The sequence below is a fragment of the Leptopilina boulardi genome, unplaced genomic scaffold (assembly GCF_019393585.1).
Source record: "Leptopilina boulardi isolate dan_hultmark-lab unplaced genomic scaffold, ZJU_Lbou_2.1 LbouV2_392, whole genome shotgun sequence".
Classification (NCBI taxonomy): domain Eukaryota; kingdom Metazoa; phylum Arthropoda; class Insecta; order Hymenoptera; family Figitidae; genus Leptopilina; species Leptopilina boulardi.
The window spans coordinates 382,828-406,612 of record NW_026137965.1 but is presented as its reverse complement, the minus strand read 5'-3'; the positions used below and the strand labels follow the sequence as shown (position 1 = coordinate 406,612).

The 23,785-nt window shown below is 34.7% G+C and overlaps 1 protein-coding gene across 3 annotated transcripts in view; it reads right to left on the bottom strand.

The window, feature by feature from the left end:
- LOC127288626 (uncharacterized) overlaps window positions 1–23,785 on the bottom strand; it is a 72,687-nt gene that overhangs the window by 16,419 nt on the left and 32,483 nt on the right. The window contains exon 3 of one of the 3 annotated variants that reach the window (XM_051316204.1): window positions 12,808–14,901. The exons of the other annotated variants lie outside the window; for them this stretch is intronic. Within the exon in view, the coding sequence (XP_051172161.1) occupies window positions 13,579–14,901 (1,323 nt within the window). The 3' untranslated portion in view covers window positions 12,808–13,578. Of the gene's footprint in view, window positions 1–12,807; window positions 14,902–23,785 lie in introns of those variants that run through there. 3 annotated transcript variants of the gene reach the window in all.

The following is a 23,785-nucleotide window of genomic DNA, read 5'->3' as shown; positions in this document are numbered from 1 at the left end:
TGGTTTTTGAAGTTCTCGAGTATAAAAATTGACTCACAACTGTCCGTAAATACAACTATTTTAAAAAATACTTGGATTCGCTTGGAATATCTCACTCGGTGGATTTCGGGGTCGAGGATATGATGTCAAATTTTCAAAATGGTGGAAGATTTTTTTAAAAATCGATTCAATCCGGCATATTGGATCCACCATTTTGAATTTTGAAGATATGACATCATATCAGTAATCCGCGACACAGAAAACCATCGCATGACAAATTACAAGCGAATCCAAGTATTTTTTTAAAAAAATAGTTGTATTTACGAACAATTGGGAGTCAATTTTAATGCTTGAAAACTTGAAAACCATATTTGACAGCTAATTTATTTTGTTGTTGTCAATATCGCTATATCGTCGTAAAGTAAAGGGTTCAAGCTTTAATTTAACTCTGTTGAAGATAGTTTGAAAACTCGAAATCTTTTTTATTGTATATACAGCCCTATCGTTGTAAAACTGTGACTCACTCGAGTCCATATTGCTGACAAATGTTAGAGAAAGTTTTAGGGTAAATTGCAAAAGGTACGTCATCAGGTAAGAAGGGCTGTACATTAACGCAGGTCAAGATTGAACCGTCAGTCTGTGTTCGGCACCGTTTAAGTAAACTCCTGTTTACACACTTGTAACTAAATCTTTAAGTGTTTTGAAATAAATTTTGCTCCTACATTTTACACTTCCGTTTCAATTTTATTTATTAAACCTCAACAGGTTATGGGCCCAGAGCTAAAAACAGTGAAGTGTCGTGTAGTGTGTAACTGAGTGCAAGTGTAAGATAAAAGTATTTGTCATTGTAAAATAAAAAGGCGAAAATGGATTTCGCGAATGTGAAAATTGAAAATTTGCGTGACAAAGATAATTGGCACATATGGAGTTTTATAATACGGACATTGCTAGAAGATAATGATGATGTTTTAGCAGTGTGTGAAGGAAAATTAACTAAGCCGGCAGAGGACTCAGAAAATTACGAGACCAAGTTAAAAAGGTTCACCAATGCTGACAAAACAACTAGAAGGATAATTGTTCATTCCTTGGAAAGAAGACCAATGGAGTTGATTGTAAGCTGTACTACTGCAAGAGATATGTGGATGAAATTAAATTCAGTATACGATATGAAATCGGAAGAAAATCTATCTGCAGTGCAAAAACAGTTTTATGATTTTAAGTGGACAGAAAGTGAAAGTGTTGACTATAACATTTCGAAACTGGAAGTGTTATCAAGCAAGATGAAAAGTCTTGGAAGTGAACTTTCGGAGGGTATGTTTATGAATCGGATTTTATCTTTGTTGCCTCAAAAGTTTAATCACTTTCATAGTGCGTGGGACTCAGTTGAAGATAGTAAAAGAACTGTGGACAATTTAACAACACGTTTAATGTCGGAAGAAATGAGGTTCGCGGGTCAAGAAGTTTCGTATGAGAAATCAACGGCTTTGGTTGCTGATAAAAATAAACCAAAGACTTTTTATCCGAGACAAAACAATACTAATTTAGAAAATAAAAAACAAGGTTCAACATGTTTCAATTGTGGAAAACCTGGTCATGTGAAGAAAGAATGCTTCAGATGCTACATTTGTAAGAAGGGAGGTCACAAAAGTGACAAATGCTATCGAAGGAAGGAGGGTTATAATGGAAACCGGCCGACGTCAAATCAAGAGGACGATTCTTCAAAGAGAGGAACAGGATTAATTGCAAGCCAAGCAATGACTAAAGGTGGCGTTTGGATAATTGATTCTGGTGCATCGGATCACATGTCGAAAAGGCGAGATTGGTTCTCAACGTTCGAAGAATTTGCAGAACCCCTGAAAATTGCAGTAGGTGATGGAAAAACAATTACAGCTTGTGGTAGAGGTAATATAAACATTATAACGTATGCAAATGATAAAGAAATGTCAACGATAATGCATGATGTGCTATTTGTACCGGGAATTGTCTATAATTTATTTTCTGTAACATGCGCAGGAAAAAGGGGGGTAGATTGTTTGATTACTAATAATGGAACACAGTGTATATTAAAAAGAGAAAACGAAATTGTTGCAACAGGATCTGAATTCGGGAATTTATTAAAGTTAAATATAAATGTTGTAATTTCCAAATCTTGCAATTTGAGTGAACAAATAAAATCAAATGAAACTTGTTCTTTACAGCTGTGGCATGAACGACTCTGTCACCAAAATGTTCGTCATGTTCGTTGTTATTTAAACAATTCGAAAATTAAATTTTCCGATGACAATAATTTCTTTTGTGAAGGATGTGCTTATGGTAAGCAACATCGATTAACGTTTCATAAACGGGTTGAGCGCGCAACAAAACCCCGTGAAATCATTTTCACGGATGTTTGTGGTCCAATGGAAATCGAATCGATCGGTAAGAAAATGTATTTTGTAATTTTCAAAGATGATTTTTCAAGTTATCGGGAAATTTATTTTATTCGACATAAATCTGAAGTAATTGAAAAGTTAAAATTGTTTTGTCAGAAAGTAGAAAATCAGTTTAATGAAAGTATTAAAGAAATTCACAGTGATGGTGGCAGAGAATATATTAACAAATCGGTAGAATCGTTTCTGCATGAAAAAGGAATTAAACACACTGTGAATGTCCCGTACACGCCTGAACAAAATGGAATCGCGGAACGCGAAAATCGAATTATCCTTGAAGCCGCGAGATCTATGGTTCACTCAAATGCAAATTTGCCGTTGTTTTTATGGGCAGAGTCAATGAATACTGCAGTTCATGTAATTAATCGAACAGGTCCGAGTAAGTGTGAAAATAAAACTCCGTACGAATTATGGTATAACAAAGAACCAAATGTAGACAAGTTGAAAGTTTTTGAAACTGAATGTTTTGTGCATGTACCGGAAGAAAAACGAAAGAAATTAGATAAAAAGTCGGTAAAAGGTTTTGTAGTTGGTTATCATGAAAATTGCAAAGGATATCGCGTCTATGTTCCAAGCATGCGAGATGTAATTTTGAGTCGCGATATTTTGTTTAAACCAGAAAAATTATCTGCAGAAATGATTGATTTAACTAGACTTGAAATTAAAAACAAAAAAGAAAGTGAAAATGTTTCTGAAAAAGATAATTTCGACTCATTAACGAATGATGCAAATGAGATAATAAATAATTTTCAAGTTCCTTTGCAATCTTCATCTGATAACAATCAAGAAAATAGGCAATTACGCGATAGAAGACAGATTAAGCGAACCGAATTTTATGGCTGTCCCGTTACTTTCTTAACTCAACAATTGCCTTCTAATTATAATGAAGCGATAATGTCAGATGAAAAAGAAAATTGGCAAACTGCGATGCAAAGCGAGATGAATTCTTTGTATGAAAATGAAACTTGGATTTTAGTTGAAAAACCGGAAAATAAAAAAGTAATTAATTGTAGATGGGTTTTTACTAAAAAGCTTAGTTCAGACAGTTCGGAGATATTTAAAGCGCGTGTCGTTATTAAAGGGTACTCACAAAAGGAAGGAATTGATTATAAAGAAACCTTCAGCCCAGTAGTACGATTTGACACAGTTAGATTTTTGTTAAGTGTTGCTGCTAACGAAAATTTAGTCCTTGGCCAGTTTGACGTAAAAACAGCTTTTCTGTACGGAAATCTTAAGGAAGAAATTTACATGAAACAACCAGAGGGCTTTGATGACGGTACCTCTCGCGTTTGTAAGTTATTAAAAAGTTTGTACGGTTTAAAACAGGCTCCGAGGTGCTGGACTGAACATTTTACTAATTTCCTTGAGAATTTAGGTTTTGTAAGAAGTAATGCGGATTCATGCTTTTATATTTATGTGAAAGATGGTCAACAAATTTTGTTAACAATTTATGTGGATGACGGTTTGATTGCTGCTTCAAATGAATCGTTAATTAACAAATTGTTTAAAAATTTGAGTGAGCAATTTACAATTACATCTACGAAAAATGTAAAACACTTTCTTGGTATGGAAATTTCAAGATTACAAGATGGATCGATTTTTGTAAATCAAAGTAGTTATACTGAGAAGATTTTGAGAAAATTCAAAATGATTGACGCAAACAATGTTTCAACTCCGATTGATTGTAATAATAATAATGTAACTGAAGAGATTGATTGCAATGAACCATTTCGGGAAGCGGTAGGAAATTTAATGTTCCTACAAATTGTCACTCGTCCCGATATAAGTTTTTCTGTTAATGTTGTATCGCGAGAACTAGAAAATCCAAAACAATCTCATTGGCAGACTGTTAAAAGAATTTTTCGATATTTAAAAGGAACGATTGATGTAGGTCTTTTGTACAGTAAAAATGATAATTTTGAAGTGTACAGTGATGCTGACTTTGCGGGAGATTTGAAAACACGAAAATCTACGTCCGGCGTTGTAAGTATGTTTGCGAATGCCGCGATTACTTGGCAAAGTAAGAAACAGCAGTGTGTAGCTTTGTCAACGACCGAAGCAGAGTATGTGAGTGCTGCTTTAGCAACGAAAGAAATTATTTGGTTGAAAAAGTTATTTGATGAATGTTCGATTGTCATCCCGAAATACACTTTGTTTGTTGACAATATGAGCGCAATAAAACTTGTCAAAAATCCCGAGTTTCACCAACGCAGTAAACACATAGATGTGAAATACCATTTTATACGCGATTCTTTTCAGAAAGGTGAAATAGATGTACAATTTGTAAAGAGCGAAGATCAAATTGCCGATATTTTTACGAAAGCGTTGCCTAAGCCGAGGTTTGTGTATTTAAGAGAACATTTAGGCTTAAGAAGTAAAAGCGATCTTATTGACTATATTGTAAAATCCTCGTAGGATTATCGAGTTTTAGGGAGAGTGTTGAAGATAGTTTGAAAACTCGAAATCTTTTTTATTGTATATACAGCCCTATCGTTGTAAAACTGTGACTCACTCGAGTCCATATTGCTGACAAATGTTAGAGAAAGTTTTAGGGTAAATTGCAAAAGGTACGTCATCAGGTAAGAAGGGCTGTACATTAACGCAGGTCAAGATTGAACCGTCAGTCTGTGTTCGGCACCGTTTAAGTAAACTGCTGTTTACACACTTGTAACTAAATCTTTAAGTGTTTTGAAATAAATTTTGCTCCTACATTTTACACTTCCGTTTCAATTTTATTTATTAAACCTCAACAAACTCCTATGACATGTCTCTAGCACGTCAGATTAACCCAGTAGAACTTTTCAAAAACTGCCAAAAACGCGATTTTAGTGACTTTTGCTCCTACTTTTCTTAAAATCCTGACGTGATGAGAGGGTTTCATTGCTAGATTTTCATTCTGCGCACCAAAAACTACGGGAAATGAATTACCAACCTTCGACAACGGAAATTTTGTTTTTTTTGTAGACTTGTGTAATCCTTCGCCAAACAATCCAGGCGCCAACCTCAATATATCCTATGACACCATAGGAAACGCAGACCGAAACGCCGCCGATGCCTAATTTATCGGTGTAGGTCTACTAATAGTTATAAAAGTATCCTGTAGGATGTATCTCGTGTAAAAAAGGAGTTTACACACAATTAATTGCAACGCCAAAATTTATTAAGTACTTTACAGTATTGCGGCTCTCGATGAATGCTGTTCATCTGGATCCTTTTTTAAACGAAAATGGTATATTATGCATTGGAGGTCATTTGAAACATGCTAAAATTTCATTTAGTGCAGGACATCCCAAAATATTACCGAAATGAAATTTTTTTGACAGATCTTATTATTAGAAAATGTCATTTTTCACATCATCATAGTGGCGTTTCATCCAAATTATATGCAATGCAAAAAAAATATTGACCTATGGATGGCCAAAACTGAATAAGAAAAATTATTCTCAGATGTGTTATTTGTTTTCGCCTAAAACCAAAATTTGCTGTCTATGAAATGGAAAACTCACCAAGTGCACGTGTAAATAAAACACGACCCTTTAATTGTGTAGGCATTGACTATTGTGGTCTCTCTTATATAGGCACTTTCATACAGGTTAAGAAACGCTATTTTTATTTAACCCCTTTGTTGTCAGAACAAATTCGACAAAAGGTGCCCAAAATTTACAAAAAAAATTTTTTTTATGAAAATTGGTATCCAGGGGTTTTTGGGGTCTCTGATTACAAATTCGATGTTTTAATCTAATCTAAAATAAGATTATACCGAAGTCCGATAGAACGAGTGTTGATACTTAAGTCGCAAGACCCATTGCACCTAACCCAGGCAAGCATCACATAATCTGCTCGTAGGTGAGACATTTCTACCTATTTTGTGCTAATGATAGTTTAGGAGGCCATGTCCTGTGTGTAGCCTGATCACTGCTCTGACTCTGATTTTGTCGAGTTTAAGAAGGGACTCGGCAAAGCCCCTGTTAAGTTTTAATCCCAACAGAACCTTGGCCTGTCTACCTACAGTAGTCTCCGCCCACTCTATCTCATGACATCCCCCAGAGCATCTTTCAATTGCCCCTTTCACCGCGCCTGGCATGTTGCCTACCGTCGGTTACGGGCCTACCATAGTCATCATTTCAAACATAGCTCGTCTAATACCTTCCTGCATTCCCAAACTAGTTTGGACTCTATAGTCGGATTACTAAAGGCGTTTAAAGAAGCCTGACTATCGACACAGATATTAATTCTCTTGCCAGATTTTCATTTTTCAAGTCAAATCATTGCGCAAGTCATTACAGCGCAGACCTCTGCCTGCCAGACCGTAATGTAATTACATAAAGATAATGTCACTTTAGTGCTATTAAACTTACAGTATACACCCGAACCTGTGCCTCTTTCCATCTTGGATCAATCCATATACCATACTTCACCTCCAAGTGGACAGCCCTTTTCCTAATCTTGTCTCAAAGACTTAAATCGAGGTTTGAATTTCACTCAGGAAGTCATCCGTATAGCTAATAACTCATCTGCAATTAAGCTCCACAATAGAGGAGATAAAACCCCGCCTTGTGGACAACCATAGGAAACTAGGCCATTTATTTTGGCCTCTCCAAATTACTTCTATGGCTCTATTGTAGAGCATACCTTTAATCCATCTAGTCAATGGATCTGGTATGCCTCATCTTCTAGCCGCATTGCATATTGCTTGACTACAGGTGTAAGGGAAAGCACCCTCTATATATCAAGAAAAGTTCCTACCGCATAACCCCCTAAGTCTAACTCTTCCTCTATTCTGCTAATCGCTGAATGAGCCCTTCATACAGAACAGCCTGCTCAATACGCATGCTGTCCTGAATATAGGGGTTGATTTATCAGACATTCCTGTCTGATAAAAGTATCGATTAGTTTCTCCAACGTCTGAAGGATGAAGGAGGTTATACTGATCGGTCTGAAGTCTTTGGCTGCTGTATAACCAGCACGCCCATTCTTTGGAATAAACACTACCCTAGTCATTTTCCATGCCTCAGGAGTGTAGCCTACAGCTATACTTGCTCTCATGATTTTAACCAAGGGTAAACGAACATACCGCTGTCCTTTTTGTAAGAGAACCAGGTATATGCCATCTTCCCCTGGTGCCTCAAATGGGTTAAACAAGCCTAAAGCCCAATCAATCTTTTCCAGAGTCACAATGTCGGATGCTAGTTTCCAGTGTTCTCGTCTAGGACGAGATTTACGTGGATTCCGATCCCCATTGCTCTGCTCTGATTCTCTGAAGACTGGGAAATTAATTCTAACAAGATGCCCCAGACACTCGGCTCTGTCACGGTCGAAATTTCCGTTAGGTAGCTTAATTCAAGATAGCTTAGCTGTAGCATCTCTAGCTAGAATTTTATGAAGTCTAGATGCTTCTGGTATCTTCTCAATACCTTCGCAAAAATTCCTCGAGCCGGATGCTCGAGCCTTGTCTATCTCTTTTTTATAGGAATTACGAGCGTTATGGTACAATACCCATGCCTGTTGATTCCTATTTTTCTTTGCTTTATAAAGCAACTTTCTCACATCAGCCCTAAGACTCTCCAACTCAGCATTCCACCAGGTACTTTTCCTGCTAGTTTCAAATCTTTTTGGGTTACAGTTTCTCTCAAAAGCGGAAATAATTGAATCCTGCAGAAAATTTGCTCCAAGTTCCAACTACTCTTCTGTACCATAACTAGTAGAAAAGCATTCCATGGAGTCCCTAAGGTCTTCAAAATATGAAGCCCAATTGGTACTTCTAGGATTACGACCCCACTTATATTCACGAACAGCTGACTCTATTCTTAATGTTATAAGTCTGTGGTCTGAAAGTGAGTCTTCATTCGACACTCTCCAATCCTGCACTTTCTCCTACATTGACCTCGAACAGATAGTAATATCCAAAACCTCTCTCCTGCTTTTAGTAACAAAGGTACCTTATAGGCGCTTTTACAGTGATGCAAGTTAATCTGCGAACATTGAATTCTGTGGCCCGTCAAATTTAGAGCTGACCCGCGGAATCCTCCGTCGCTTCCCAACTCGTGCCTTGTCCACCACTCTCCGGGTCCGTTCTGTGCTTACTCACTCGAAGAGTGATCTGCCCAAGACCGAGAAACAGTTTGTAGTAGATAGACTCGAGCACACCTACTGCGAAAGTCCAGCCTGCAGCGGCAGAAACAACGCCTGAGTCTGTTTTCTCCAATTTTGGATCCAATATGGCGGACTTTTTTTTCAAAAATTGCTCAAATTTGCTTGAAAGTCTACACGGAGGTTTTCGGGGTCACTGATTATGAATTCGACTTTGGTTTTTCAAAATTCCAATGTCAGGTACAGTATGGCAAACGTTTTGTCAAAAAATCAATGTTTTTTCCTTAAAAGTGCGTTTTCTTGTGGTTTCTTGGAATCGATGATTCGTAATCGCCGACCCAAAAACCCATAAGTATTAATTTTTAAACAAACCCATGCAATTTTTAAAAATATTCTTCGCTATATTAGAACCGCCATTTTTAATATTGAAAAACTAACATTGGATTCGTAATCAGCGACCCCAAAAACCCTTAAATACTAATTATTAAGCAAATCTGAACGATTATTAAAAATAGTCTGCCACATTGGATTCGCTATTTTGAATTTTGGAAAACTAACATCAGATTCGTAATCAACGACCCCAAAAACCCCCGAGTGCCAATTTTTAAGCAAATTCAAGTAATTTTTGAAAAGATGGGAACAACTGTGTTGTTACCCATAAGCGTAGCTTTGAAGCCACTAGTCGTTTCGTCCCGGTCCCCACTACTGGACTCATCAGTAAGGCTGCGTAGTGGGAAACCTGCCTTATACGACCGTGGGGAAGTGATAGTTGGATCGTGTATATATGCTACACGCCAAGCAACATCTACACTTGTGAGAGAGCACATGGGTATTGACCAATGGCAGAGACATCCATTGGCCAACCCCCACAAAAATTTTGCCCGCTATATTGGTTCCGCCATATTGTATTTTGAAAAAGTAACATTGGATACGTAAACAGCGATCCCAATAGCCCTCGAATGAAAAGTTTAAAGCAAATCCTTACCGTAATCAGCGACCTCGGAAACCCCCGAGTAACAAGTTTCAATCAAATTCAATGAATTTTTAAAAAATAATCCGACATATTGGATCCGCCATTTTTAATTTTGAAAAACTGACTTCTGATTCGTAATCAGCGACCTCGGAAACCCCCGAGTAACAAGTTTCAATCAAATTCAATGAATTTTTAAAAAATAATCCGACATATTGGATCCGCCATTTTTAATTTTGAAAAACTGACTTCAGATTCGTAATCAGCGACCTCGAAAACATTAAAATATGTAGTGACCTAAAATTTTTGCATAATTTTCTAAAAGAAATTAATAAATATATTTACTTATTTCTGAAGTTAGCCGCTTCCACTTGACATAGTAAGGACGCCATTTTGAATTTTCAATTCTGCCACTTTGCAATTGAAAGTGGATGAGTTTACTATTTTTTTCATGTATTACATGTTTATTTTTATTGCATAGAATTTTGGACATAGCTTTGGGCCGGTTGACGTGAAACGTACCATATATTTAAATATAGGATTCACTAACCCAAACTACTTCATATAGAGCTCGTTGGATGCGAAATTACGTCAGCTTTCACTTGGTACCTTCAGCATTGCAATAACTTTATTTATATGTGAAATATTTCATTTTTTATTAACATTAATTAATTAATATCTCGAAAATAACAAAAAAGGACATCTCAATTTTTTTCGGGATGAAAATACACATTTTTAGCTTTCAAAAAAATGTTTGATTTTCGAAAAAAGGTCAAAATTTGAATTTTTTTAAAAATTTTTTTACCCTTTAAAAGAGCAGGAAAAAACCCTTCGAAAACATACTGGACAAATTTCTCTTCTTCCTTCTGTTTAAAAGTTTCAAGTCTTCAAAAATTCACTGTTTATATTTTTCAAAAAAATTCTACTCCCTTCCTCGCAAACAGTTTTTGAAAAAACCTAACAATACTTCGTGGTTAAAGTACTTACCCTTAGGGATAAACTATGTGCAAGTTACAGCCCTATCCGATCATCTTTTTTTCATTTAGAACGCTACAGGAATTTTAAAATGTTTGCTCGCAATAATTAAAGCAAGTCCATTTACATTATTTGTTTCAATTATACTAAATGAAAAAAAAGTTGATCTTAAATAATTATTAAATTAATGATAGTTTAAAAATAAACTAATTATTTGTGTTTGTTCCAATAAAAATAAACTTTTATTACATTATTACAATGATAAAGTAATGTATATAATATTTTGATATGTCTTTTATTTATCAGAACCATAATATTGATACGGCGACAGAATTAGGTCAATTTTGAAAATGATAAAAAAATGGCCAAATTAATAAGTAGTCAAAATTTCGTAAACTAAAAAAATGGTCAAAATGTGTGAAATGAATTAACGTTTTAAAAAAATTTTTGGAATAAACATGGTTTTTTTGCCCCACTGGTCATATTATCACATTGGGATCACCAATATGGATAATTGTTAAAATGTAAATTCAATAAATAATGAAAGTTTCTCACAGAAGATATTCACACAAATAATTAGTCTTCATAAATTCAGTATTTCAAATATTTAAAACTTTAGTATTTTTATTTTTACTTTAAACTAAAGCTCTTACCGATGCCTACAAGTGTTGTTGTTTCTACTAGAGTAACTATTGTCATTAAGTTTGTTTGGCAGCACGAAAACTTAATAATTTTATATCGTCTCCCACTTATCGCACGAGTGAGAAATCGCTACTCTTTATCTCTTTCTAAAAGAGAGAACGCATTGGACTTCCCACATGAAAAGGACTAAGGGTGCCATCTAACAATAGAATGGTCAACTTGCATAAAATATACATTATATCCTCTGAAGCTATTCAATTTTATTTACCAAGTATTTACCATGGGAACTTGTAATATTAGCACAAGTTGCTCAAGAGGAGGTAAAAATAAATTTATATATGGGCGATTCCAAGTGAGATTTACCTATGACCTTTTAAATTCGTCTAAATATATTTTTTTCTTACAAATATGTAAAGCAAAAAATTTGCTTCCTCTGTGTCGATTTTGTAATTTGATTTGACGTCAAAATCAAATTCATTTTAACGTCAATGTCAAATTTAATTTAACAAATTCATTGTTTTATTTATCTTAGACGTTAAATTAAAATTTAATTTTTTATTTCAATTTAACGTCGCATTCAAATTTATTTTTTGATAGCAGTTTGACGTATTGCAATCAAAAAATAAATTTAACTTAGACGTCAAAGTCAAATTAAATTACATAATCGACTCCCTCGTGGAGGAAGCAACGGATTTCTCCAATTCAATTGATTGATTTAAAACATTTCGAGTTGAAAACAGTTTTAAATTAAATAACTTTTTTGAAAAATTATCAACTAAGAAAATTTTAATTAATCTTGGGTGTATCCTATATACTTTATATATATACGAATCGATTCGTTATGCAAGAAATACAATTATTTTTATTTATTTATTTTATTTATTTGAAATTAAGTTCCTAGGGCTAAAAGCCCTTTAAGAAACAGTACATAATGGTGCAATCAATAATAATACAATCGTATAAATGAAACATAAAAACTTAATAATAACGTTATGAAATCTAAAATAACAATAAAAACTAAAGAAGGTAATGGTAGTAAGATCTAAATGAACAAAATTAAAGTGTGTTTATACAAGGATCAATCAAAAATAGAATAAACATTGTGTTTCGATAAAAATTGAAATAGAAAATCAAGAAAAACAAGAATTGTGATATATTTACCAATAAGTAATTTCCAAAAATCCTTTATTCTTTTCAAATAAAAAGTTAAAAAAAATTTTTTTTTAAATAAACTGGGTAGGAGAATCTCTAATATCGCTTGGAAGTTTGTTCCACAACCTAGCACTTCTAACAATAAAGGATTTTTGCATTTTAGAGGTTCGATGGAAAGGAATTGTCAAAATATCCTTTCTTTCACGAAGTCTAGTACAATTTATCTGGAAATTTTTAAAGTTAAAAAAGTCATAAAGATACAATGGAGCTTTAGGGAACGTTCACAAATTACGTAACGTTTTTTGGACACTTTTTTGACCCCCCCCCCCCTCCCCACGTAACGGCACATAACATTTTCTTATACCCCCCCCCTTTGCAGTACTGTTACGTAACATTTTCTTAGTTTGCTAAAAAGCATAGAAAATATGTTTATTAAACTTTGTAATGAATTTAAAAAGGAAGGTATTAATAAAAAAGAGTTTAAAAATACAGAATATTTAATATTTTGAAAAATATTCAAAGACGATATAACTTAAATACATATAAATAAAGTTAAACTCTACAATGACATTTAATTTTTAAACTAAATTGCACTTTAATTTTATAAATTAAATTTATATCACGAATAACATATATTTTCATATATAGGACGTTTAACGAATGTAAATTTAAATTCTATTAGCTCTTAACGCATACATATATCAGTCTGGATTTTGGTTTGAGTTTTCTTATTATTGTTGGTCTGACCATGGACTAGACAACTATACCTTAATGTCGCTGATTAAGTCTGCACCAAGTAAGGGGTCTACTACATCAGTAGTAGTCTCTTCTATATCGATACAATTAACATCTTCTTCTGGAATCCACTCAACATAATTGATTTGGTTGGTCAACAATGCAGAGAATCTCTTCTTTACGGCGACGAATAATTCATTTTACATTACATTTCAATTTTACTCTAGAACCATAAACTGATTGTGAATGTTTATTCACAGCGCTTATTGTTGCAAAATATGCTCCACATTCCTGGCAAACTCTTCTATCTAAATCTGAGGACACCGATGGACAATATAAGTCATAAGGAATTTCCTTTTGTTTAATTGTATATTTAATTGGAGTTTTTTTAAAAGTTAACCGAGTAAAAAGGTTTGCAAATTTAGTATTTTTACTTTCTGAAGGTGGAGGAATAACAAGACCTTCGTGCGTCTGTACTACAGGATATGGTGGAGGAATAAATCCATCTATTAAAAAATCTCGAATATTGCTTCGGATTTTTCCACAGCACATTTGTTTCTCGCATTTGCAAATCTGCAAAAAATATTGAGATTCACGTACATGATTTTAATACCAAACAGGATCAACAGCCACAGGTTCAGACAATATTTCGGTGTTATCCTTGTATTCCGCAAAAACTTCATAATCATCGATGACCATTTCTGGCTTTATTTTACCATCGTATATTTTTAGGATCGATTTAAATAAATCTAACTCAACCAATTTGTCAAAATCACGAGAGTGCGTAGCAGCTGTATTAGAAGAGTGTTTACCACTTCTTATTGTTATGTACGTAGGATCTGAATATCCGACAGCTTCCGGAGAACCAGAACCATGAGGTTCAATAGAAGCATCAGCATAGACAGATGGTGTTAATTTATGTTTAGCTGCTATCACCCAATCGTGATCAGGCAACTGAACTCTGTACTCGATATGCATTAAGACAGAGGTTTGTTTATTAGCAGCTGGAAGACCTAAGGGAACTTTTGCCTTATCGTCTTGAGAAATCCATCCCACTTGTTCTGGACCTAATATAGACGCAAGTTCCTCTAGGCTTAGAATTGAAGATTTAGCAAACTCACCATCACGATGTTTTTTATGCATATCAGTTCGTGCTCTGCATAACCTTACTGGGACGGTCTCGACGTGTCTCTTTCCCGAATTCGATCTTTGATTTTTAGGTAGCAAACGATAGTACGTGGAAGTTCGACTCAAATTAAAACCTAATTTCAATAAATGTTCATGAAGATCATCAAGTGTGCGACAGCAACTTATTATTTCAGTACGACGTTTCGAATCTGCTCCACTGCAATGAATAGCAATATCTATAATTGTTTTATGCAAATCTAATTGAGATTTCTCAATTCGCGATCTGCCAGGTTCTTTACGAAGTTTTAAAATATTTGAAACTTCGGGAATTTCAGCAGCAGCAAGTAATTTTGTTTTTAGTAAGGGTCGATATTTTTTTTTGTCGAAGCGCATTATTTTTTTTTCTTTGAGATTTTTTTCTTCTTTCTTAATATTTTTCCGCAATCCATTTATCTCTTTTTGAATTCCTGGATCTGCTAATCCCGAATCTCGTGCTAACTCTTTTGCATGAAGTTGATGATTAAGAACTTTTAATTTATCCTCAGTTAGGGCTTGAGCTGGAGTTTCATATACACGTGACAAAACTGTAACATCAACAGAACAACTTTCGGAACTCGATTTGTGATTTGAGTCAACCAGTAATTCCTCATTTGATGCACATTTTTCAGAAAAAGACATTTGCTGAATATTTTCAAATGTTCTTTCTAATTCTAGTGAATTTTCAGAAAGAGATTCAATTGTTGGTTCTTTATTTTGAGAGTCCTTCTTAACTGGTGTCTTCTGATGATTGTTAAGTGAATTCTAAAAACGTAAAAATATTAATTCTACAAAGTAATTAATTTTTAAAATATTATTTGTGTTAGTGCGAACCGTAATTATATATGTCTATATAAATTAATACTTATTATTAACCGGATACTTATTTATCAATGTAAAAGAAAAAATAATTTCAAATGTACGTAACAGGTACAGTGAACGACACAACTTGTCAAACCATTTAAATTGACTTATAATTACAACGTATTTGTTATAGACCTCTTAAAATTAATTAAGTATATTTTAAATTCACTTTCCATAAAATTGTAATTAATGTATGTTACATATGTTTCAATATTAATTTGAAAATGTTTTGTCAGTAGAAAGTGGTTAGTATATAAAATTTAAATTATTTCTTAAGAAAGTAAATTAATGTTAAGAACATTAATTGTGTCAGTTACTAAATAGTGTATATTATTAAATTTATATTTAATAATTTACATTAACATCTTTTTTTGTATAGTTGTTATTGTATTTAATATCAGGTGTTTAATGTTATGATGTTGGTTACTGTACACTTTATGCTACTTTTTTGCTCATATAACTAAAATTGATTAAATTATTTAAAAAAAACACCATAGCATATGCTTTACTAGAATTGAGTGCAAGTAAATTTTCTTTGCTCCACTGAATAACATGATTAATATCTATTTGAACATTTTTATTGATCAGGATCTCATATAACATGTTTCTATATAGAGGAAAATTTGTTTTCACTATTTTTAAAAATTTTATAAACTAAAGGACTACAAAGCTGTTCCTTGGAGTTTTTCAAAGTCGCTGATTACGAATATGTTTTTGACCTTCTATCAAATTTTAATGTTCGCAAATAACATTATCGAAACACAAGTTAAATTAATACAATATTCATTAAAATACATGATCCGTCATTTTGAATTATTAAAAATTGGGGTTCATATTGGTAATCAACAACCCCAAAAACCCCGAGTAACAAGTTTCCGGCAAATTAAATCAATTTTTAAAAAAGTTGTCTGTCATATTGAATCAGCCGTTTTGAATTTTTGTAAACTGGCCTTAATTTCGTAATCAGTAACTCCAAAAACCTCCGAGTAACAAGTTTCAAGCAAATTGAACAGATTTTTAGAAAAGTCGTCTGCCATTTTGAATTTTGAAAAACTGACTTTAAATTCGTAACAGTAACTTCAAACCATTACACTTCCACAAAAAAAATTCATGTTCTGAGCTTTTGACAAGACCCTGACTACTTTATGTTTTCGAAGTCGCTAAAACCAAATCTCAAGCCCGTTTAACCCTATCGCGTCAGTATTTTGAAATAACCTCAAAAACACGAAAATTTGATACCAAATTTTTTATAAATCAAGAAAAATTTGTATCTCTTAATCTTACCATGACTACTTTATGTTTTTGGGGTCACTGAATTGGAATTTGAAGTCTACTTAACCCCATCGCGTCAGGGTTTTGAAATAACTTCAAAAATCCTTTAAATTTTAATTCTTTGAGTTTATGTCCAAACCCTGGCGTGATGGGGTTAGATAGACTTCAAATTCGCATTTAGTGACCTCAAAAACATAAAGTTGTCATGGTAAATTTTAGAGATATAAATTTTTCTTTATTTCAAAAATTTAGTTTTTTAATATAAATAATTAATAAAAATCAATTAACAACTCTGTATATTTATATTAACTCGAAATTTTATTTTGCGCTTACCCATAGTTATGACTGATATTGTCATGTGTATTCTCATATCACAGTGCAACAGCATTTTTATTCCTGAGACCGCATACGGTGATTCTTATAGCTTGTAACTTGTTACTCAGTGGTTTTCGAGGTCGCTGATTACGAATTCGAGGTCCGTTTTTGAAAATTCAAAATGTGATACATGTCACTGATTGGGGTAACGAGAATTCATGAAGAATGCAAAACACTTTGCTATATCTTCATGAATTTCTTGTTCTTAGCCGAGTCATTGGTAACGCGTTTTCTATACTTTTTCCAAATATCGGCGCGCCCCTTTTTCACTCCACGCTTTCCACTCTTTTTCCCACTCGCTCTCTCCACTTTCGCCTTACGGCCCATCTCTATTCATCCTTGCACCTCCCACTCTCAACGCGACAGGCCCTTTGCTTTCCTCGCGCCACTTCTTTTAACCTTCTGTTCGCCGGATACTTTTCCGATCCGAATTTTCAATTATTTATTTAAATAAAAGGTTATGTTCGAAGTTAGATGTAGTTTTTACACCTTGTAGATCATTTATAGCATAATTTATTATAAATAATTATTGTATCATAATAAATTATTATTAACTAAATATTAATTATAATTGTTATTACAATAATTATAATTTGTTAATTGTTAATGGTAGATATTATTGTTATAGTGATTTATAATTTATAATGTTATATATATATATATATATATATATGTGTGTGTGTTAATACGGATAATATTATATTGTTAACTTATAGTAAATATGTAATATGTTACACATACATATCTGTATTTGTAACATATTATATTAATAAACTATATTTTAATATAAATATATTATTATCATATATCACACTTATTAAGTAAGATTAATTATTAATTAGATATATTAATTAGGTTAATTAGGAATGGTTAAGCAGGGATGTGAGAGAATCTTGAAGATAGAGCAAGTCTCGCGAAAAGACGCGCGACTTGACCCTTGGCTCAAGCGAAACGCGTGAACCGTACGCGCATTCGGATTGCGTCGAGAGTAAGAAACGCGATCGCTGATTTTGCCCTCTCTCTAAAATTCTCCCACTTTGCCGTTTTTGGAAAAGTCGCGGATGATAAAAGTCGATGCGCTGGACCAAAACGTGAGTTCTCCTTAGAGCTCACTTGGGGTTGGCTTTCCTCCCCTGCCTAGCCTGACCTACCGCTAACACTACTCAATACTTAGAAAAATTCTGAGTTGTTGGACTTAGAAAAATTTCGAGTCATCAAACTTAGAAATTTTTCCGAATCTCCGACTTAGAATATTTCTTCGATATTGATACTTAGAAATTTTCGCCCTTGTGGGACTTAAACTTTTTCGACACATAGTAATGTTGAAATAAACGATCACTTATACATTGACTCGTTTCAATCAACGCTACCCCCCCCCCCGACTCTAACGTTTTACACTTTCAGGCACTCTCTAACGCAAACACTCTACGTATCGAGTTGGTTTCCTCTCGATACTAGAGCCTTTCTAAACTCATTGTTGAGCTGGCTTTCCTCTCAACAATCCATTACCGAGCTGATTTTCCTCTCGGAACACTACGCATACACAATGTCGAATTGGTTTTCCTCTCACACATCACAACTATATCGAGTTGGTTTTCCTCTCAATAGTAGTATATTGTGCAACATAGAACCGAGCTGGTTTTCCTCTCGGATACATTACACACCTACATTACCGAGTTGGTTTTCCTCTCGGCTACACTACAGATACACATAATCGAGTTGGTTTCCTCTCGATATTAGAGTACAAACTACTTTCTCTTTTTTTTTAAATTAAACAATCAAACAATCGCTCTTCTCTTTCTTTTTACCCAACTTTAATCAATTTAAAGTTACTTTGCCACTATTTCGCTGTATCTTTGAAAAACTCCCCATTGGTTATGAAGCGAAATAGATTTGGCTGTTGCCCAGTTACTCCCTCTACAGTGACCGGTGTCAATATTGGTGCCCAACGTGGGGCCACGACTTTCTTTCGGGTCTGAACGGACGTTCGGACGGACCTCCCATCAATGAGATGTCTCACAATCTTTGCTGAGCTAACCTAACCCATGTCTCAAATAGTTTACAAATTGATGTAGACTATCTTTCAGGTTTATTCCTTTCTCTTAAGGGGGGGACAGTCGTCTTTTGACTGTCCCCATTAACCCCACTCTTTTCAAAAATACACTTCCGGGAGTGTTCACTAAAACCCGGTGGCGCTCAACATTTTTCCCTTTTGTCTACACTTTTTCCATAAAAAGCTTCTTTTTTAGTCAGGAAAAGCTTTTGCCCCTTTCTCTTCAAAGAAGCTTCTTCTGCACTCGGAAAAGTTTTTTTTTCTTCTCTCAACTACGAGCTTTCCTTTAATCAGAAAAGCTTTGTCTTCAATCTCTTTTCGCCCAAAGCTTTTTTATTAAAGAGCTTGCGCTTCTATTTTAACCAATAAGCTTCTTCTCAAGTCAAAAAAGTTTTTCTCTCTATCTAAATCACGAGCTTTCCTCCAATAAGGAAATCCGTGCCTTCTATCTCAATAACGAGCTTTTCTCCAGTCAGAAAGGTTTCTGCCTCTATTTCTCTAAACCAAAAGTTTCTCTATTAAATAGCTTTTGATTTTCTCTCCATGAAAAGCTTTTTCTTCAGTCAGAAAAGTTTTTCTTCTATCTCAACCACGAGCTTTTCTCCAATTAGAAAAGCTTTGTCTACTATCACAATAATAAGCTTTTCTCATGTTAGAAAAGTTTCTGCCGCTATCTCTCTCAACCAAAAGCTTCTTCATTACAGAGCTTTTGATTCTATCTCCATAAAAGCTTTTCTTCAGTCAGAAAAGTTATTTTTCTTCTGTCTCAATCACGAGCTTTTCTCCAATTAGAAAAGCATTGTCCACTATCACAATCATAAGCTTTTCTCATGTTAGAAAAGTTTCTGCCACTATATCTCTCAAACAAATCTCTTTTGCTTTTATCTCCACTAAAAAGCCTTTTCTACAGTCGAAAAAACTTTTTCCTCCTATCTCAACCCAGAGCTTTTCTCCAGTCAGAAAATCTACTTTCTTCTATGTCTACATTAAGAAATGTAGATCTCTTTACCATGCGTCGAGGAGCCCTAGCACTCAAACCTCACCTCTTCACACTCTCTTCTCTCCATACCTCAACTCAAGTTCTATACCTAAGCAGGCGTGAGTAATACAACTTCTGGAAACTCTATCTCATGCGTCTGTGATTGAAAATTTTGGCTACCCTGACCAATCATCCTCAAAGGTACTTTTTATCAACAACTCCGGCAAAGGGGGGATATCGCCTACACGGCTCATGGCCAAGCGAAACTGTTCTGTTCGGAACTTCTCCTTGCACGCCAGCTTGACGTAGCTATCTCTACCTTTCCGTTGGGCCAAGCATGGTCCAAACTTCAAAGGTCACAATGAGCTGAACAAATTCGATGACCTACTCACCTGCGACGATTGGACATCAGGAACCGGATAGGTCAATGCCAGATAGTTACCAACAATTGAGACTTCTGCTTACTATATCTTCTTTTCTTCAATGTCAAACAGTGTTGCCACGAACATTCTTAGTCTTATTTCCTGAATAAGAAACGGATGCAGAAGACTTCATCAGTAACATTCAGAACACGTACCATTCTAACTACAGATCGATCCCATTTCTATTATCTACCAGCGAGTCACGAACCTTTGATAAGGTTTCGTCGACGGCCAAATTACCGCCATTACGTTGTTAATCCTGCTAGAGTAATTTCTAAGAGAGTCCATCAAAATTGAGGGGGATGACAGATGACCCGGACGGGTTATCTTATCATGAGGCTGAACAAGCCTAAGCCGTCAATCCTCACAATTTTCAAGCGCCTCTACTCCTAGTTCTCAGCCTTAGACTGCGGGTCGACCCTCTCCCCCTGTCTAAACCGGGCCAACTCCTGCCCCTGCCAGCGCAGCTGCCCATCTCACAATACTAGGATAGAGCAGCTTTTGGTCCCTCGGACGAGGCGACTATTGCAACACATGCAGCTGAACAAGCTCGTTGCACATCTCTAAACAAATTCCATTACCCACCATCATGGAAAAGGCCGAACAACGCTCTCTTGAGGGGGATGACTACAGCGATACCTGGGGCTGAAAAAAGCTCAGCTATCAAGCAGCCAACCACTCAACATCCATTCAGCAGATGCAGAAAAAGATCAACCACTCCGAAAAATTTTGTACTCATCAAAATCATGTCTAAAAAAAAATTCTGTTACATCGACATCACTCGAACTTCGAACAACCTTTAGTAAATTTTAGTAACCAATCGTGACCAATGCCTTCATAAGGGGGGGATTGATACATGTCACTGATGGGGGTAACGAGAATTCATGAAGAATGCAAAACACTTTGCTATATCTTCATGAATTTCTTGTCCTTAGCCGAGTCATTGGTAACGCGTTTTCTATACTTTTTCCAAATATCGGCGCGCCCCTTTTTTACTCCACGCTTTCCACTCTTTTTCCCATTCGCTCTCTCCACTTTCGCCTTACGGGCCATCTCTATTCATCCTTGCACCTCCCACTCTCAACGCGACAGGCCCTTTGCTTTCCACGCGCCACTTCTTTCAACCTTCTGTTCGCCGAATACTTTTCCGATCCGAATTTTCAATTATTTATTTAAATAAAAGGTTATGTTCGAAGTTAGATGTGGTTTTTACATCTTGTAGATCAGTTATAGCATAATTTATTATAAATAATTATTGTATCATAATAAATTATTATTAACTAATTATTAATTATAACTGTTATTACAATAATTATAATTTGTTAATTGTTAATGGTAGATATTATTGTTATAGTGATTTATAATTTATAATGTTATATATATATATATGTGTGTGTGTGTGTGTTAATACGGATAATATTATATTGTTAATTAATAGTAAATATGTAATATGTTACACATACATGTCTGTATTTGTAACATAATATATTAATAAACTATATTTTAATATAAATATATTATTATCATATATCACTGTTACGTCACGGCTATATTGCCGTGCAATATTTAAAATTAATATGTTCAAGTTTTTGAGCACGCTGTATTTAATTTAAAACTTTATTATGTCGATTGGATGCAGAGAGATTAAAATTAAATCAACTTCAAATATATTCACGTGAATATATTTATTATTGTTTCTTTCATAGAATACGCGGTTGTTGGCTATGAAATCATCGCGCACGTTAGCCTAAGACATGACGATTCCGTGATCTGAGCAATTCAGATATTTCGGAAAATTTGAATATTTATTTATTTTTTTTATAATGAGTTGTAAGATTAAACTTTATAAATTGTTTTATCCTCTTTCGTTTTATTGTTATTATTGATTGTTACGTTTTTTTTTTTTTTTTTGCTTTTAGTAGTTTCAAATTTTTTTTTTTTTTTTTTTTTTTTGAGAATAAAAATCTTTAAATTTATTGTTAGTAATTGAATGAAAAAATTTATTTCCACCTCCCTCTTAAGGGTTAAGTACTAAGATAACTTAACACTTAAGAGTGGTATATGGTGGCTAGTCATTTACAAAATTATTTGGTCCATTGAAAATGCCAAGGATTCCTGTGAACAGACTTGGGATCGGTTAGTAAATTCTAATGGTCAGACTCATGCGAAGAGTCGTGATAGAAATGTTTTATTTTGTCGATGTGTTTCAATAACCGTTTTCCAGAGTTAGGATCTTTTAGCACTACGTTATTTTGATTATGAACTTCGACAACGTCGAGTGGTCCATCGTAATATCTCTCAAATTTATGATTTCTTGGTTACCTTAAGAAGAGAACTTTATCTCCAGGGGTAAATGTTTTTTCGTTTAATCTCCTGTCATAATAGTGTTTCGAACGAATTTTCGCGTTGTCAAGATTAGTGGCTGCAATAGCGGGAATTTCATCGAGTCGTACGACCAAATTACTTAAATATGTTCCATAAGTTTCGATGACTTCCGCGGAAGGAAAGGACGATGGCAACCGAGCTTCCTTACCAAAAACGAGATGAAAAGGAGAAAATTTTGTACTTTCGTGAACCGTGGTGTTATATGAAAGCATCGCATAAGGCAAATATGTGTCCCATTCATCTCGATCATTTAAGTAATGTTTTAAATAATCAGATAAAACCTGGTGGCTTCGTTCGAGACTACCATTCGTTTGTGGGTGATAACAAGATGTCGTTAATTGATTTATTTTAAAGATTTTTGCGAGTTTGCCGATTATTCTGTTAATGAAACTTGTTCCGCGATCGGATAGAATAGCTCTCGGGCAACCAAATACCGCAATGAATTCTCGAGCGAAAGCATCGGCTATCGTAGTGGCTCGAATGTCTGGCACGGCGACTGCTAAACAATATTTCGTTAAATTACACTGCATTGTCAGGATATGTTTGTTTCCATTAATCGTGGTGGGGAGTGGACCTACGGTGTCTAGGCACACTTTATCAAAAGCGTCAGCTGGCGTGTCCGTGAGAACCATAGGCTGTTTTGTTTTTATTCTCACTAGTTTGTTGAACTGACAACTTTTACAAGATCTCAGAGTATCTTGGATTTCCCTAACCATATCCGACCAGTAGAAACGCTCGCGAATTCGACGATAGGTTTTCCGGAGACCCTTGTGACCCCCTGCCACGCTGGCATGGAATTCCTGAATGATTTCCTTTCGTTTCTCCGGAGAAGAAGTTTCAATTTTTCCAAGACAAAGTGTAACATTGCACTCACTTTCAGAAAACACTCTGCGGATTATGTTGCGCAGGGCATGCTCAGGAAGTTTGTCAAAATTGTTATCTTTGTTTGGAATTCTTACTGAGTTTGTATTTGATTGAATCATTGCGTTTTTGAGACCAAGCATCGAAATATAAATATCATCTTCTGTTAGCTGATCAAAAAATTTGTCTTTACAAACCAAACTAAAGATTTTTATCTTTCCATATAGAGAAACAATCACTGATCCTCTTTGGGTTTTTTGTTCGCGTAAACTGATTTTATTGACATAACCTAAATCGCATAAGAGATGTCCAATCGATTTTGACAAATCGCAATCGGATGCAATAAAGTGAGCATAATTATCACGGGCCATTAATAAAATCATTTATTATAGAGATTTTATTTGTAATTTCAGAGATCAAATTTCGTGGGTCACGCGC